The 12,057-nt window shown below is 39.9% G+C and overlaps 1 protein-coding gene across 8 annotated transcripts in view; it reads left to right on the top strand.

Annotated features, from left to right (window-relative positions):
• TRPM3 (transient receptor potential cation channel subfamily M member 3) overlaps positions 1–12,057 on the top strand; it is a gene marked incomplete at its 5' end in the record, with an annotated part of 405,379 nt that overhangs the window by 331,569 nt on the left and 61,753 nt on the right. For all 8 annotated transcript variants that reach the window (XM_081880910.1, XM_081880909.1, XM_081880905.1 and 5 more), the window contains 3 exons: positions 6,420–6,520; positions 8,656–8,790; positions 9,438–9,488. In XM_081880910.1, the coding sequence (XP_081737036.1) occupies positions 6,420–6,520; positions 8,656–8,790; positions 9,438–9,488 (287 nt within the window). The remainder of the gene's footprint in view (positions 1–6,419; positions 6,521–8,655; positions 8,791–9,437; positions 9,489–12,057) is intronic.

Here is a 12,057-nt window from a genome sequence, read left to right as displayed (position 1 = left end):
AAAACTCAGACACACGAGGTACAAACAAAAGTAAGAGGGAGAGAGCAGCTTGCTGACCGCAAGAATTTATCTTTCCTGGCTGAGCGTGACCTTGAGATAGTCAAAACAATATTTGCACCAGAAATGAGCCTTCTAGAATCTTCCAACACTTTCCAGTTTCTGCCCTCAAATACTTTAGTCATGACACTTCCCCAAAGGCTTTGAAGAGCAGAAACATAGACAGAAACCAATTTATTTACACACTTTATTGATAAGATTCAGTCTTGTAACTAACTCAACATGCTGCGCTGTAGAAAGCACTTTAGTAAAAAGATCTGACAAATTTTCTTGCGGTTGGCAATAGATCAGCTTAATAACTTTATGTTGTTTGTAATCCTTAACACTGAACAACTTGATAGCCACATGCTTTGTGTGTGTTGTATTGTTTCCTGAATTAGCAAGTGCAATACATGATTTCTTATCTTCATAGAATGCTACAGGCAGTTGCACTCCATACACTTGGTCATTAAGTACTTGGATGCACCGTGTGATTTCGTTACATGCTTCAGATAACGCAGAAAATTCTGCCTCACATGTAGATGTGGCAACAAAACCTTGCTTTTTGGATTTCCAACCAATTAATGAACCTTTGAACATGACCACTAGGCCACTTTTTGATTTTCTGGTTGATGGACAACTGGCAAAGTCACTGTCTACAAAAACCTGTAGATCACTAGAATTATACAGATGTATTCTCTTAATAGCAGCCCAATTATTTACATTAGGGCTACTGACCTTTCTGCTTAAAATACCTACACAATATCAGCTCTTGACCACTAGCTTAAGTACAGAAGAGATCCTAAGACTGACTCTCAGTCTTTTGAAAGTCAATGGTCATAGGGGTGTGTACATCTTTACTTTTTTTATAATAGATATTTATTAAATTTTCCAATTTAGTACAGAAAGCAAAAATACAAAAATACACAATAAAAAGAAAAAGAAAAAAGAAAAAAACAAATCAAAACAAAACAGATATAGTTTCCACAACTTATTTCTGTTACCTTGTTTCTCAAACCTCCTCTCACCTCCCCTTTTTGTATTCCAGTTCGAATCTTAATTCAGCAAATCCTTATTATAACTTATTTATAACTTATTTTAACTTATTACTTCACTTTTACTTTACAGCTGGTAACCACTTAATTTCTGTCCAACAACATTCTAACATTCATTAATTTTGCAATATTTCTGCAAATAATCTTTAAATTTCCTCCAATCTTCTTCCGCTGACTCTTTTCCCTGGTCTCGGATTCTGCCGGTCATTTCTGCCAGTCCCATATAGTCAATCATCTTCATCTGCCATTCTTACAGAGTGGTTAGATCTTGTGTCTTCCAATGTTTCGCAATCAGTATTCTTGCTGCTGTTGTTGCGTACATAAAAAAGGTTCTGTCCTTCTTTGGCACCAATTGGCCGACCATGCCCATCTTTACAATCCTGCATTCCTAGCTGTTCAAGCAGACGTGAAATCTTTTGTTCCTGACACAATAGAAAACTTCCATCTGGTTCTCTGCATATTCGGACTCCTAAACAATGACTGATTTGTCCTAAGTCTCTCATTTTGAATTGTTTTTTTCCAACTGCTTAGCCACTTTTTGAATTTTACCTGTGGAACTACCCACCACCATCAGGTCATCCACAAAAATCAATAAGGTAAAGGTAAAGGTAAAGGTACCCCAATCAATACCAAAATCAATACCAATATGTAATTGTCACCTGATCCCCTTGTATATAAGTAAGAGTCAGCTATGTTTCTTTTAAAACCAAGGCTTAGACAATCGTTCCAGGATTTAGCACTTTGTTTGAGTCCATAGACAACCTTGTCTAATTTCCATACCCAATCATTCCCTTCCTCAAACCCTGGGCGTTGTCGCATGTATATCACCTGATCCAGAGAAGCATTCAGATATGCAGAAATAATGTCATAATGATTCACTTCTAATTTCTTGGCAGCTGCAACTGTTGAAGCAAGCCTTACTGATTCTGCTTTGGCAGTCGTGTAAAAAGCTCATCAAAATGAATTCCTGATTTTTGTGCAAAAACTTTTGCTACCAGTCTTGTTTTAAAACTGTGTCACCAGACACCAGAGTCTTCCTTTTAAAGACCCATCTACTAGAGATTAACTTTTCACCTGGTAGCAGTTTGGCTAGTGTGTATACCTTGTTTTCTTTGAATGATTCCAGCTCCTCCTTCATGGCATCAAACCACTGGGTTTGTTCCTTAGGAGGTAACTCCAGAACCTGGGCAAAGTCCTGTGGCTCTGAATAATTAGCATGACACACTCTTATTTCACCAAAAGTCAATCTGTCAGGGGTATGCCCTTGGTAGTCTGTTTGCAATTACCACTGGGCTTTCCTCCTCCTGTTCCTCCTGCTGTTTTTCATTCTGTAGCTCGTCCTCCCCCTGTTCACTAGATGAAACACTTTGTGAACTATCAGATTTTGGGGAAACATCTCCCCCTCCTTCCTGCCTTTCCTTTGCAGCTGCCTGTCTGAGAGGCTCCTGTTGCTGCACTAAAAGAGGTATTAGAACACTAGGAGTAGACAAAATTGGGTATCTGGGCAAAGTGGAAGCAACAAGCACAGAGCCTTGAAAGAATTGGGGCTAAAACTGATGTCATGGAACATAGCTGGTTGGCATTCAAAGCAGAATAATAAACAGCTGATGAACTATTTTGATCAACTTGATATTATTCTGCTACAAGAAACATGGCACAGTGACTCTATAACAGGCATCCCCAACCTGCGGCCCTCCAGATGTTTTGGCCTACAACTCCCATGATCCCTAGCTAACAGGACCAATGGTCAGGGATGATGGGAACTGTAGTCCAAAGCTTTGGAGGGCCAAAGCTTGGGGATGTCTGCTCTGTAATGTTTAACAGATACAAATATCACTCACTGACAGCCGCTCCCTCAACAAAAGGCTGTGGGGCCAGTGGGGTCTAGCATGTTTCATCTTCACAAAGTTGAATGCAACTACAACAGCCATGATTCCATGCAATCCGTTTGCAACTGCTGTCTTGGTTATAGTTTTCAAAATATGTTTAATGCTGATTAACATCTACATGCCACCTTGTAAAAAAAAAAAAAAATCTACTGTAAATACTATCCAGACAGAACTAGAGTTACCCGAATTCCTGGAATCCCTATCTCCTACTGCAGTGTTTATCACTGCAGGGGATTTTAATGCACATATGGGAGCCAATAATGTAAATTTGTACACCCATTATAATTGGAGTCTGGAACCAGATATTTACTTAGTCAGAAGTACCTCCTGTCAGTCTAAAGATCAGAAATGTAATTATTCAGGGCTTTGTTTAGCCCAAGTTGTAAGGCGGGAGGGGCTTGCTAATATTAAACGGTATGACAGAGGGCGATCAGCCCAGGGAATATACCCATTTTACAAAGCATGGAGGCAGTGTGATAGATTATATTGCCATCTTGCGATTTGCATATAAGTTTGCCAGGGAGTTTGAGGTGGGCCATAATATTGAAAGCGATCATCTTCCTCTAACATTGGTACTAGTAGGGCCAGGATTTAACAATTCTTCCCCAAAAACTCAATTTATCTCTAATGCAAACTTCGGTGTGACTGCAGGCAGTAGGATTAAGTGGATGCCAGTATTTAGTCTAGCACTGACTCACCTTCTTCATGCAGATGATTTAAGGACTATTCATACTGCTATTATCTCAGCTACCTTTGCTGCTGAGGTTATGAATTTATTTAAGATCTTGACTGACAGGTTGCAAGACCACTTGAGAACTGAGATCAAGAACAGTGGCTCAATAAGATCAATGGGATCTTCCAGCTGGTTCAACAAAGACTGCAAGCAGGCTAAAAGCCAGCTGAAGAGAGTTTACTGTAAATATATGAACTCTAATTTACCCCTCTTCATTTATGAATATGTTTCCCTCAGACAGAAGTATAAACTTTTGCTAAGATAGGGGGGGGGGGAGAGACAGAAAGCAGAAAAACATGCTTGGCCTGTCTCAATCTGCCTCTTCTGGCGTACAATATCAGGCCTGCTGGAGGAGGCTTGTAATGTTCCAGTGTGTACTATTGGACCCAATGAATGGATGCAATATTATCATTCACTCCATCATGGGCAGGATGATGAGGTCAACATGCTGGGGTTGTTTCCTGAAGTTTGGACCACAGCGGTAGTCATCCCTTTCTTCAAAAGGGGCCTTGCATCCAATCTGGTTAGTGACAGACCAATTAGTTTGCTACCTGTAATAAGCAAATTATATGCAAAGCATCGTTACAATAAGTTAGTTGATTGGATAACTGATGAAGCTATTCTTGCCGAAGAGTAAGCAGGATTTAGACAAGGCAGATCCACTGTAGACCATTGCTTTGTACTAGCCCGTTTTATAGATAAGTATGTTAAGAAACCAGGTGGTGTGCTATATGCAACTTTCATTGATCTGAAAGCTGCATTCAATTCAGTCTCTTGAGTAAAACTGTGGGGTAAGTTGAACTCTTCAAGTGTAGTTAAAAGATTGTTGTTCTTGACTAAATGTCTATATAAAAACACTGTGCTGAAAGTGCATTGCTCTACAAATGGGCAGTTCACCAGATCTGTTCCAGCCACAAGGGGAGTTAAGCAAGGTTGTATCCTAGCTCCCACAGTGTTTAATTTATATATAAATTATATTGTCCAGAGTTTAACATCTCCAAAGTATCACACCCCTAAATTGGCCACAAAAACCACCATCTCTATATTATTATACGCAGATGATGCGGTACTTCTATCTCAAACAAAAGTGGCCTAAAAAGATTGATGAGGGCATTCGCAGGCTACTGCCAAAGGGAACAGCTGGCAGTGAATTACAAGAAAACTAAAGCCATTGTGTTTTCAAGAAACTATAGGGCCCATAGATGGTATATCAGTTGAATCAGTTGATGGAACAAGTTAAAGTCTTTAAATACCATGGCCTTATTTTCTAGTCAACAGGGTCATGGGGATCACATCAGAAATATGCAAAGCAAAAAGCTTCACAAAGTGCCAAAATTCTGACACTTTTTCCATACAAAAGGTAGCAATCACATACCATCAGTCCTTGAAGTGTTTAAAGCTAATCCCCTAGCACAGTTATTATGTGGGGCTCAGATTTGGACCTTGGATCTACTGAAGCTGTTCAATCTAAGTTCCTATGGCAATTTTTTTCTGTTCCATCCTGTGTTCCAAATGCTTCATTGAGCTTAGAGGCTAACCTCCCCTCTGTTGAATTACAGATTTGGCGTAGGATATTTAATTATTGGCTTTGGCTAAATTTAAACCCCACCAGTCTATTACCCTTATTATCATAAGATTGTCATGAGAGCGCTTGGACTAAAATTGTCAACCAAAAGCTTTACTTTTCTGGTTTATCACCACAACAGTTGTTAACACTGAGCTTCAGTAAAGCAAATAATTTAATTAGACAGTGCCTATATGATGTCTGGTGACAGAATAATCTGGCCACAATAAGGAAATTTTGTCCATGGTATGATTACCACTGTGGTTTGCTGTTGTTTTATTGATTGGAGTTTAGAAATTACTTGTTGTAACTGTTGAGTAGATTTCTGTTTAATTTTGAAATGCTGATATTTAATATTATTCTATATTTTAATGAATGTTGAATGTTATTTTATTTGCATATTGTATATTGTATTATGCATATTGTCTTATTTAGATGATGTTAGCCACTCTGAGCCTGGCTTTGGCTGGGGAGAGCGGGATACAAATAAAATTTTATTGTTATTATTATTATTATTCAAATCAAATCAAATCCGTTTATTGTGAGGACCATGCCTGTGCACAAAAATCAACACTACAGTAGTTAAAAATATTAAAATTCATTACATACTATGCCAACAAAACCTTCTTCCCACAAGATAGAAAAGGAGGGAAAACAAGCAGCGAGTTATTATTATTATTATTATTTTCCACCTAGTCATTTGGACACTTTGGCACCCTACTTGCAAAATTTAACAATTTCAAAATACAGACGCACTTTCACTTTTGCAAGATTTAATATGCTGCCTTCAGCTGTATTTGAGGGTCGATTTCAAAAAAATCCACTGGAAAAACAGTTATGTCCCTGTGGAGATGGCAGTATTGAATCAAGAGATCATGTGCTTCTGGCTTGCACTCTACACAGAGTGTGTAGAGGTTAATAGCACCTGACTTGTTCCAATGAAATGTATCGTTACAAACTTTAGCTAGTTTAGAGAGTAGGAATAGTTAAGTTTCTTTTTATATTATTATTATTATTACATAGTAGATCATGCAAAAGCCCACCCTGGACTCTCACCTGCACTGTGTTTCTGTCTTCTGCTCACGTCCCATGACATTGTATTTAATAACATACGCTCCCCCCCCCCCAATCTTTTTGTATAGGAGCCAATGCATCTGCTCCAGATCAACTGAGCCTATCATTAGCCTGGAACAGAGTAGACATCGCTCGCAGCCAGATTTTTATTTATGGGCAACAGTGGCCGGTACAGTATATACACACCTCTAATATCATAATTTTCAGTTTAATATGGGCAGGGGGAATCATTTTTAAAAGGGATTTTCTTCTTAAAGGAAATGTTGCCATCTAGTGGCTTCTGTAGTCTTTAGCATGACAGGTAAGGAATTTATTTGTTCCAAAATGTGCAGTTGGGCAATAGTGGTGCCCCGCAAGACGAATGCCTCGCAAGACGGAAAACCCGCTAGACGAAAGGGTTTTCCGTTTTGGAGGTGCTTCGCAAAACGAATTTCCTATAGGCTTGCTTCGCAAGATGAAAATGTCTTGCGAGTTCCTGTGGTTTTTTTCCCCTTCCCCCCCCCTTTTTCTAAGCCACTAAGCCGCTTATCTGCTTATCCGCTAAGCCGATAAGCCGCTAAAAGCCGCTAATAGCGCTAATAACGCTAATCCGATAAGCCGTCAATGGGCTTGCTTTGCAAGACGAAAAAACCGCTAGACGAAGAGACTCGCGGAACGGATTAATTTCGTCTTGCGAGGCACCACTGTACCTTTATTAGGACCATCTAAAATGTCACAAAATGTCAAGTAAGAACTCTTTGACAGGCTGGATGTTACCCAGAGTAAGAAGGAGGTGGAAACAGCAAAAGAAAGCAACAAAAAACAAAATGTTGACTAGAAGTTGTAGCCAGAATGTCTGTATACCTGAAGGAGCATCTCCATCTCCATCATTCAGCCCAGACACTGAGGTCCAGCTCCGAGGGCCTTCTGGCGGTTCCTTCACTGCAAGAATTGAAGCTACAGGGAATCAGGCAGAGGGCCTTCTCGGTAGTGGCGCCAGCCCTGTGGAACGCCCTCCCATCAAGGAAAAAACCAACTATTTGACATTTAGAAGGCATCTGAAGACAGCCCTGTTTAGGGAAGTTTTTAATGTGTGATGTTTTATTCTGTTTTTAATATTCTGTTGTGAGCTGCCCAGAGTGGCTGGGGAAGCCCTGCTGGATGGGCAGGGTATAAATAATAAATTATTCATTCATTCATTCCATAAGCAGTAGCAGTGGGCAGGAGGGCATCCCTCACCTGAATTCACATCATCACCGCTGTTTTCCAGGTCAGAGTGGTGCAAAGACACAGGCAGAGCTGTCTTGGCTCATGTGCATTGTGCCAAGCTCTCCTCTGCCTCCCCCCCCCCCCCCCCCCGCCACCTCAGAGTAAGCTGCAGCAACCCAGACAAGAGGTCTGCAAGTGCTCACAACAGGTGAGCGCAACGGCTCCTCGGACTACCGGCCATCAGTCTCAGGATGGAGATTGCGGATGGGTTGGGATTGTTTTGCAAGGTGCTGCCGGTCTCAGATCACACCTAAGATTCTGAGACAAAGAAGTAGTAATTGACCCCCATTTTTGGAAACAAAAAGCCCAGATCTGTCTCCAAACCCTTCTGGCTAGGCAGACAGCCAAAGAAAAGAGAAACATGGCAGCCTTTAGATTAGCAAAGTTGGAAGTGAATATTGAGTCTGCCAAGTGCCTTTTTACTCCTGCTCTCTGCCTAATTGTGAACCTTTGGGCAGGATGCAACTCACTTGTTGTGTGGACAAATTGAGGTCCCCTCGGGCAATGGGTATTTCTCCCCCTTCTCTCCCATGCCCACAACCCGTCCATGCCCTAAATCTGCTCTGGAGGTTTGGAGTAAACCACAGAAGAGGGATGGGAGGTGCAGGAGAGAAGAGAGGGGGAAGTCTCCTGGTGTGAGGGAGAACTCCTTCCCCACTCAGCACAAATTGAAATATACCCTGTGTGTTTTGCTTAAGGCTACAGATCATTCCATCATCATCATCTTCATCATTAGTAAGCTTGCTTGTTTTTGTTACGTATTCACATAAATCACATTGTTTCGTCTTTCATCCATTTTTTAAAAATTCATATTATTATTCCCATTCATCTTCTTTCTTTGTGGCAGCTGTAATTTTATTTTCTCAGAATGTCCCAGGATTGTGTTGAAAAGTCATTACATAAACATGGAATGTTTTGCTGGAATCTGCCTTTAAGATGCCAGAAGAGGTGTGGAACTGACCATATTTCCTCTCTGTACCAAAGCTGGGCATTCACCTTAATGTCTATATCAAACTGACCATGAAGACAGTCTGACTGGCTTATTTCCTTTTTTAGGTGGGATCCCTTGAGCAGGCCATGTTGGATGCCCTCGTACTGGACAGAGTAGATTTTGTAAAATTGCTCATAGAGAATGGAGTAAGCATGCACCGTTTTCTCACCATCTCCAGACTAGAGGAATTGTACAATACGGTAGGGCCAAACTAAACCAAATTTTCTGTCTGTCTGTTGATTTTGCTTGTTTGCTTCAACTTCCACAAGCTGGTGTACAGAACCTCCATCCATGGGGCTACTTTGGCCCACCAGACTCTTTTCCCCAAGCCACATCAATCAGATTTTTCCAAACTGAAGGTGTTTATTTCCAATTCCAAGTTTATTGTTGGCACCGAATAGTAATGTGGGTTCATTTACTTCTTTTCATTTTGTTTGATGACAGGTAGCTAAAAATAATCATTTCATGCAGTGCTTTGGGGATATCTGTATGCAGAAAGCATCCCTCCTCCCTTTGACAAATCTTCATTTTGATCGTGACATTTGTGTTCAGAACAGTATTTTTATTAATCCAGAATAAAGGTGGTATAATGTAATGGCAGATAAAAGCCTATGAACTTGTACCTCTCTCTGATGAATACCTACAGTGCATATATAAGTGCCATCTGGCCAGTACATTTGCCCATTCAAGGGTCAGATATTTGTAAAAGATGAGCACTATAAAAATTGCCATGCTGTTGATGGTTTAGGAAACCATACCAAACATCTGTGCCATCTGTATTTTGTTTCAAATTACTTCTTTTTGATGGGTTAAAGCTATTTGGTCCTCTGTTGTCCTTCATTTTCAGAGACATGGACCATCCAACACTTTGTATCATCTTGTCAGAGATGTCAAAAAGGTAAGAGTCCAACGGGTGGACAGTAGCTTGAAGGTAATGCTGTGGCTGCTTCTATCTTGTCCTTAGAGACAGCCCCTGTTTTGCATGAGCTTTCAGTAAGAGCCTTCTCCTGTCTTCTGCCGTTTCAGTTGTGCAGTGTGTGTCTGTACTGATTCTCAGCCTTCTGTGTTCAATGCAGTTAACTGGGCTGCTCTTTCAGTGACTTTAGATGCTTTGAGATAGTGCTTTCGCTAGCGGAATTGCAGGTGTTTTTCATGCCATGTGGATTTATGCTGTTAGCTGTATTTTTTATATCCACCACTATTTTGGATGCTGATTTTTCATGTTGCGAGCCAGTGCTGGACATTGCAAAGTATATAATTTTTGTTCTGGATCTTGAATCACTGCAACATTTTCAATTTCATTATGTGCTATGTGCTATAAAATCTCTCATCTCCATTTTAAAAAATGAATAGTGCAGTTTTAAATTAAATTTTGTTTTTAACCCAGTATCCGTACTTGAGTTTGTGGCAGAAGGGAATATAGAGCAACTAGTGGCTTAAAAAAATCCACTTTATAAAAACTATTAAGCAGGGAGCATTTTATCAAAAATTGGGTAGATAAAAGTTTCTCTGTATGATACAATGATACAAAGAATGAAATGAAAACTGGCACCTATTTCTCTTCTCTAAAGATGGCATAAATTGATGGCAATCTATGATGGTGTGCAGTAGTGGGAGGGCAATGACTTTGCATAAAAATTGTAAAAGTAGTGGGGTATCTAGTACCTAGATGCTTCCAACACACCTGGCCAGACCCCTTTATAGCAGGCACCCAAGATCCAGCTCTAGACATTTACACTTCTGCATCAGAAGGTACACCTGTGGTTTCAAGAGAGTGAGTGAAATATAGATTCAAAATGTGCTGCGTTTTAGCAGTAACAGTTAAGTGATTCCCTAGAAAGCAGAGAAATAAAAGGAATTTGGGAACAAAAGAGTTTCAGAAGTTTGAAAAAAAAATGCCTGGATATGTTTGAAGATGGTGCGAATGGGTTCTGCTCCATTGATAATTGCCTTTACACTGTCATTTATGAAGTAATTGAAATTAAGGAGCCTTGGAATATCATTTGAAAAATTCTGAAAGATCATTTACATCACTTCTGTTGTTCTCAAGCATAAATCCCTTGGATGTACAGTAGTACCTGAATGGAAGCCAGAAATAATTATTTAAACTTTTCTGCTTCTCTGTTCTTGCTCTGTGAGTTGCAAGCAAATAGCCCAGTACTTGTACTCAAGTGTGTGATCATTTTTATGCTGTTTACTTGTTTTGGAAGCACCTTTCTCCTGTGTCCCCAGCCCCTTTCAAGAACACTTTTTAAAATGCCAAGCCCCCTTTGTGATGTCAGATGCTGAGACTATTTCAGGGAAGGTACATTATGTATTTTCACAGTAAATAATTCTAACTCCTGTATGTCCTTTTCCCTCCCAGAAATGTTTTCATAAACTAAAGGAGCTTTCAGAAATACATTATGCTAGGGGTTGGAAACTATTCTGAAACATAGTTTTTTAATGTCCAAGCAGCAGCAGAGTAAACTCTGACTGGAATTAGTGAACTAGCACTGCAGAAACCAAGAGCAATATCCCAGAAACAGCTTTAACAAGAAATCTTAGCGCATTAGGAGTTGCCCTTTTTATTTTATGTAAATTGTAAGAAAGAAATGTGTTACAATATATTGGGTGACTTACAGCACTCCCACACATGAGCAATGACATTCGCTCCTCCTCAGTCAATCTATCAGAGAGCCTGACATCGATTTAAATGGAATGTCATTCTAGAAAATAGCCTTTTAATGGAAAGTAATATTATTTTGACAGTCAAATGGTTCACAGTGCATGACTGAGACAGATGACTCTTCTGAAGTAGGTGTTCTGATTCTGATGCATTTTAAAGCCTGGTAGCTAAACCATAATCTTTTGGGATCTAAGGTATAAAATTTAAATTGTGACGTGTTGAAGTATGTGTGCAAAGGCATTAATTCTCTGTGTCCACCTGATTTCACTGTACATTAAGTTTAAATATTAAGTCTGATGAGTAATTTAAATGTGTTCATATTTGTGGCATTCTGCAGTATTTGCAAATTAAGTAGCCAAATATGAGAAATGTAAGGCTGTAAGTGACAGTATGCAAGCTTCAAAAAGCTTGAGGATAGTTTAGGATTTCTGTGAAGCTCCTTATTACACTGTAGTAAGGAAAGGGAGACCAAGTGAGGCAGGGCTCTGCATGCAGCCCGTCTCCACATGAAACCAGTGCAATTCTTGGGTAGCATGTTGCCCTTTTGCAATAATTTTAATTTATTGCACAGCTTCACAATACCATCCTGAGAAGGCACAACATTCAGATAACTAAATGAGAAAGATACTTCAAAGGATATTTCTGTGTGCGGAGGACAAGGAAAGGCTACCTGTGCCAATGGTTGACACTTAAACAAAACCCACTAAGCTTCATGAGTGAGTGATCCCAGACAGGCTTTGGATTCCAGCGGGATCTCTTGAATGCTGGATGATGTTTCAGTTAGTTTGTGGGAAAGAAG

The sequence above is a fragment of the Podarcis erhardii genome (genome assembly GCF_964252035.2).
Source record: "Podarcis erhardii genome assembly, chromosome: 11".
Taxonomy (NCBI): domain Eukaryota; kingdom Metazoa; phylum Chordata; class Lepidosauria; order Squamata; family Lacertidae; genus Podarcis; species Podarcis erhardii.
This window is presented reverse-complemented; position numbering and strand designations above follow the sequence as displayed.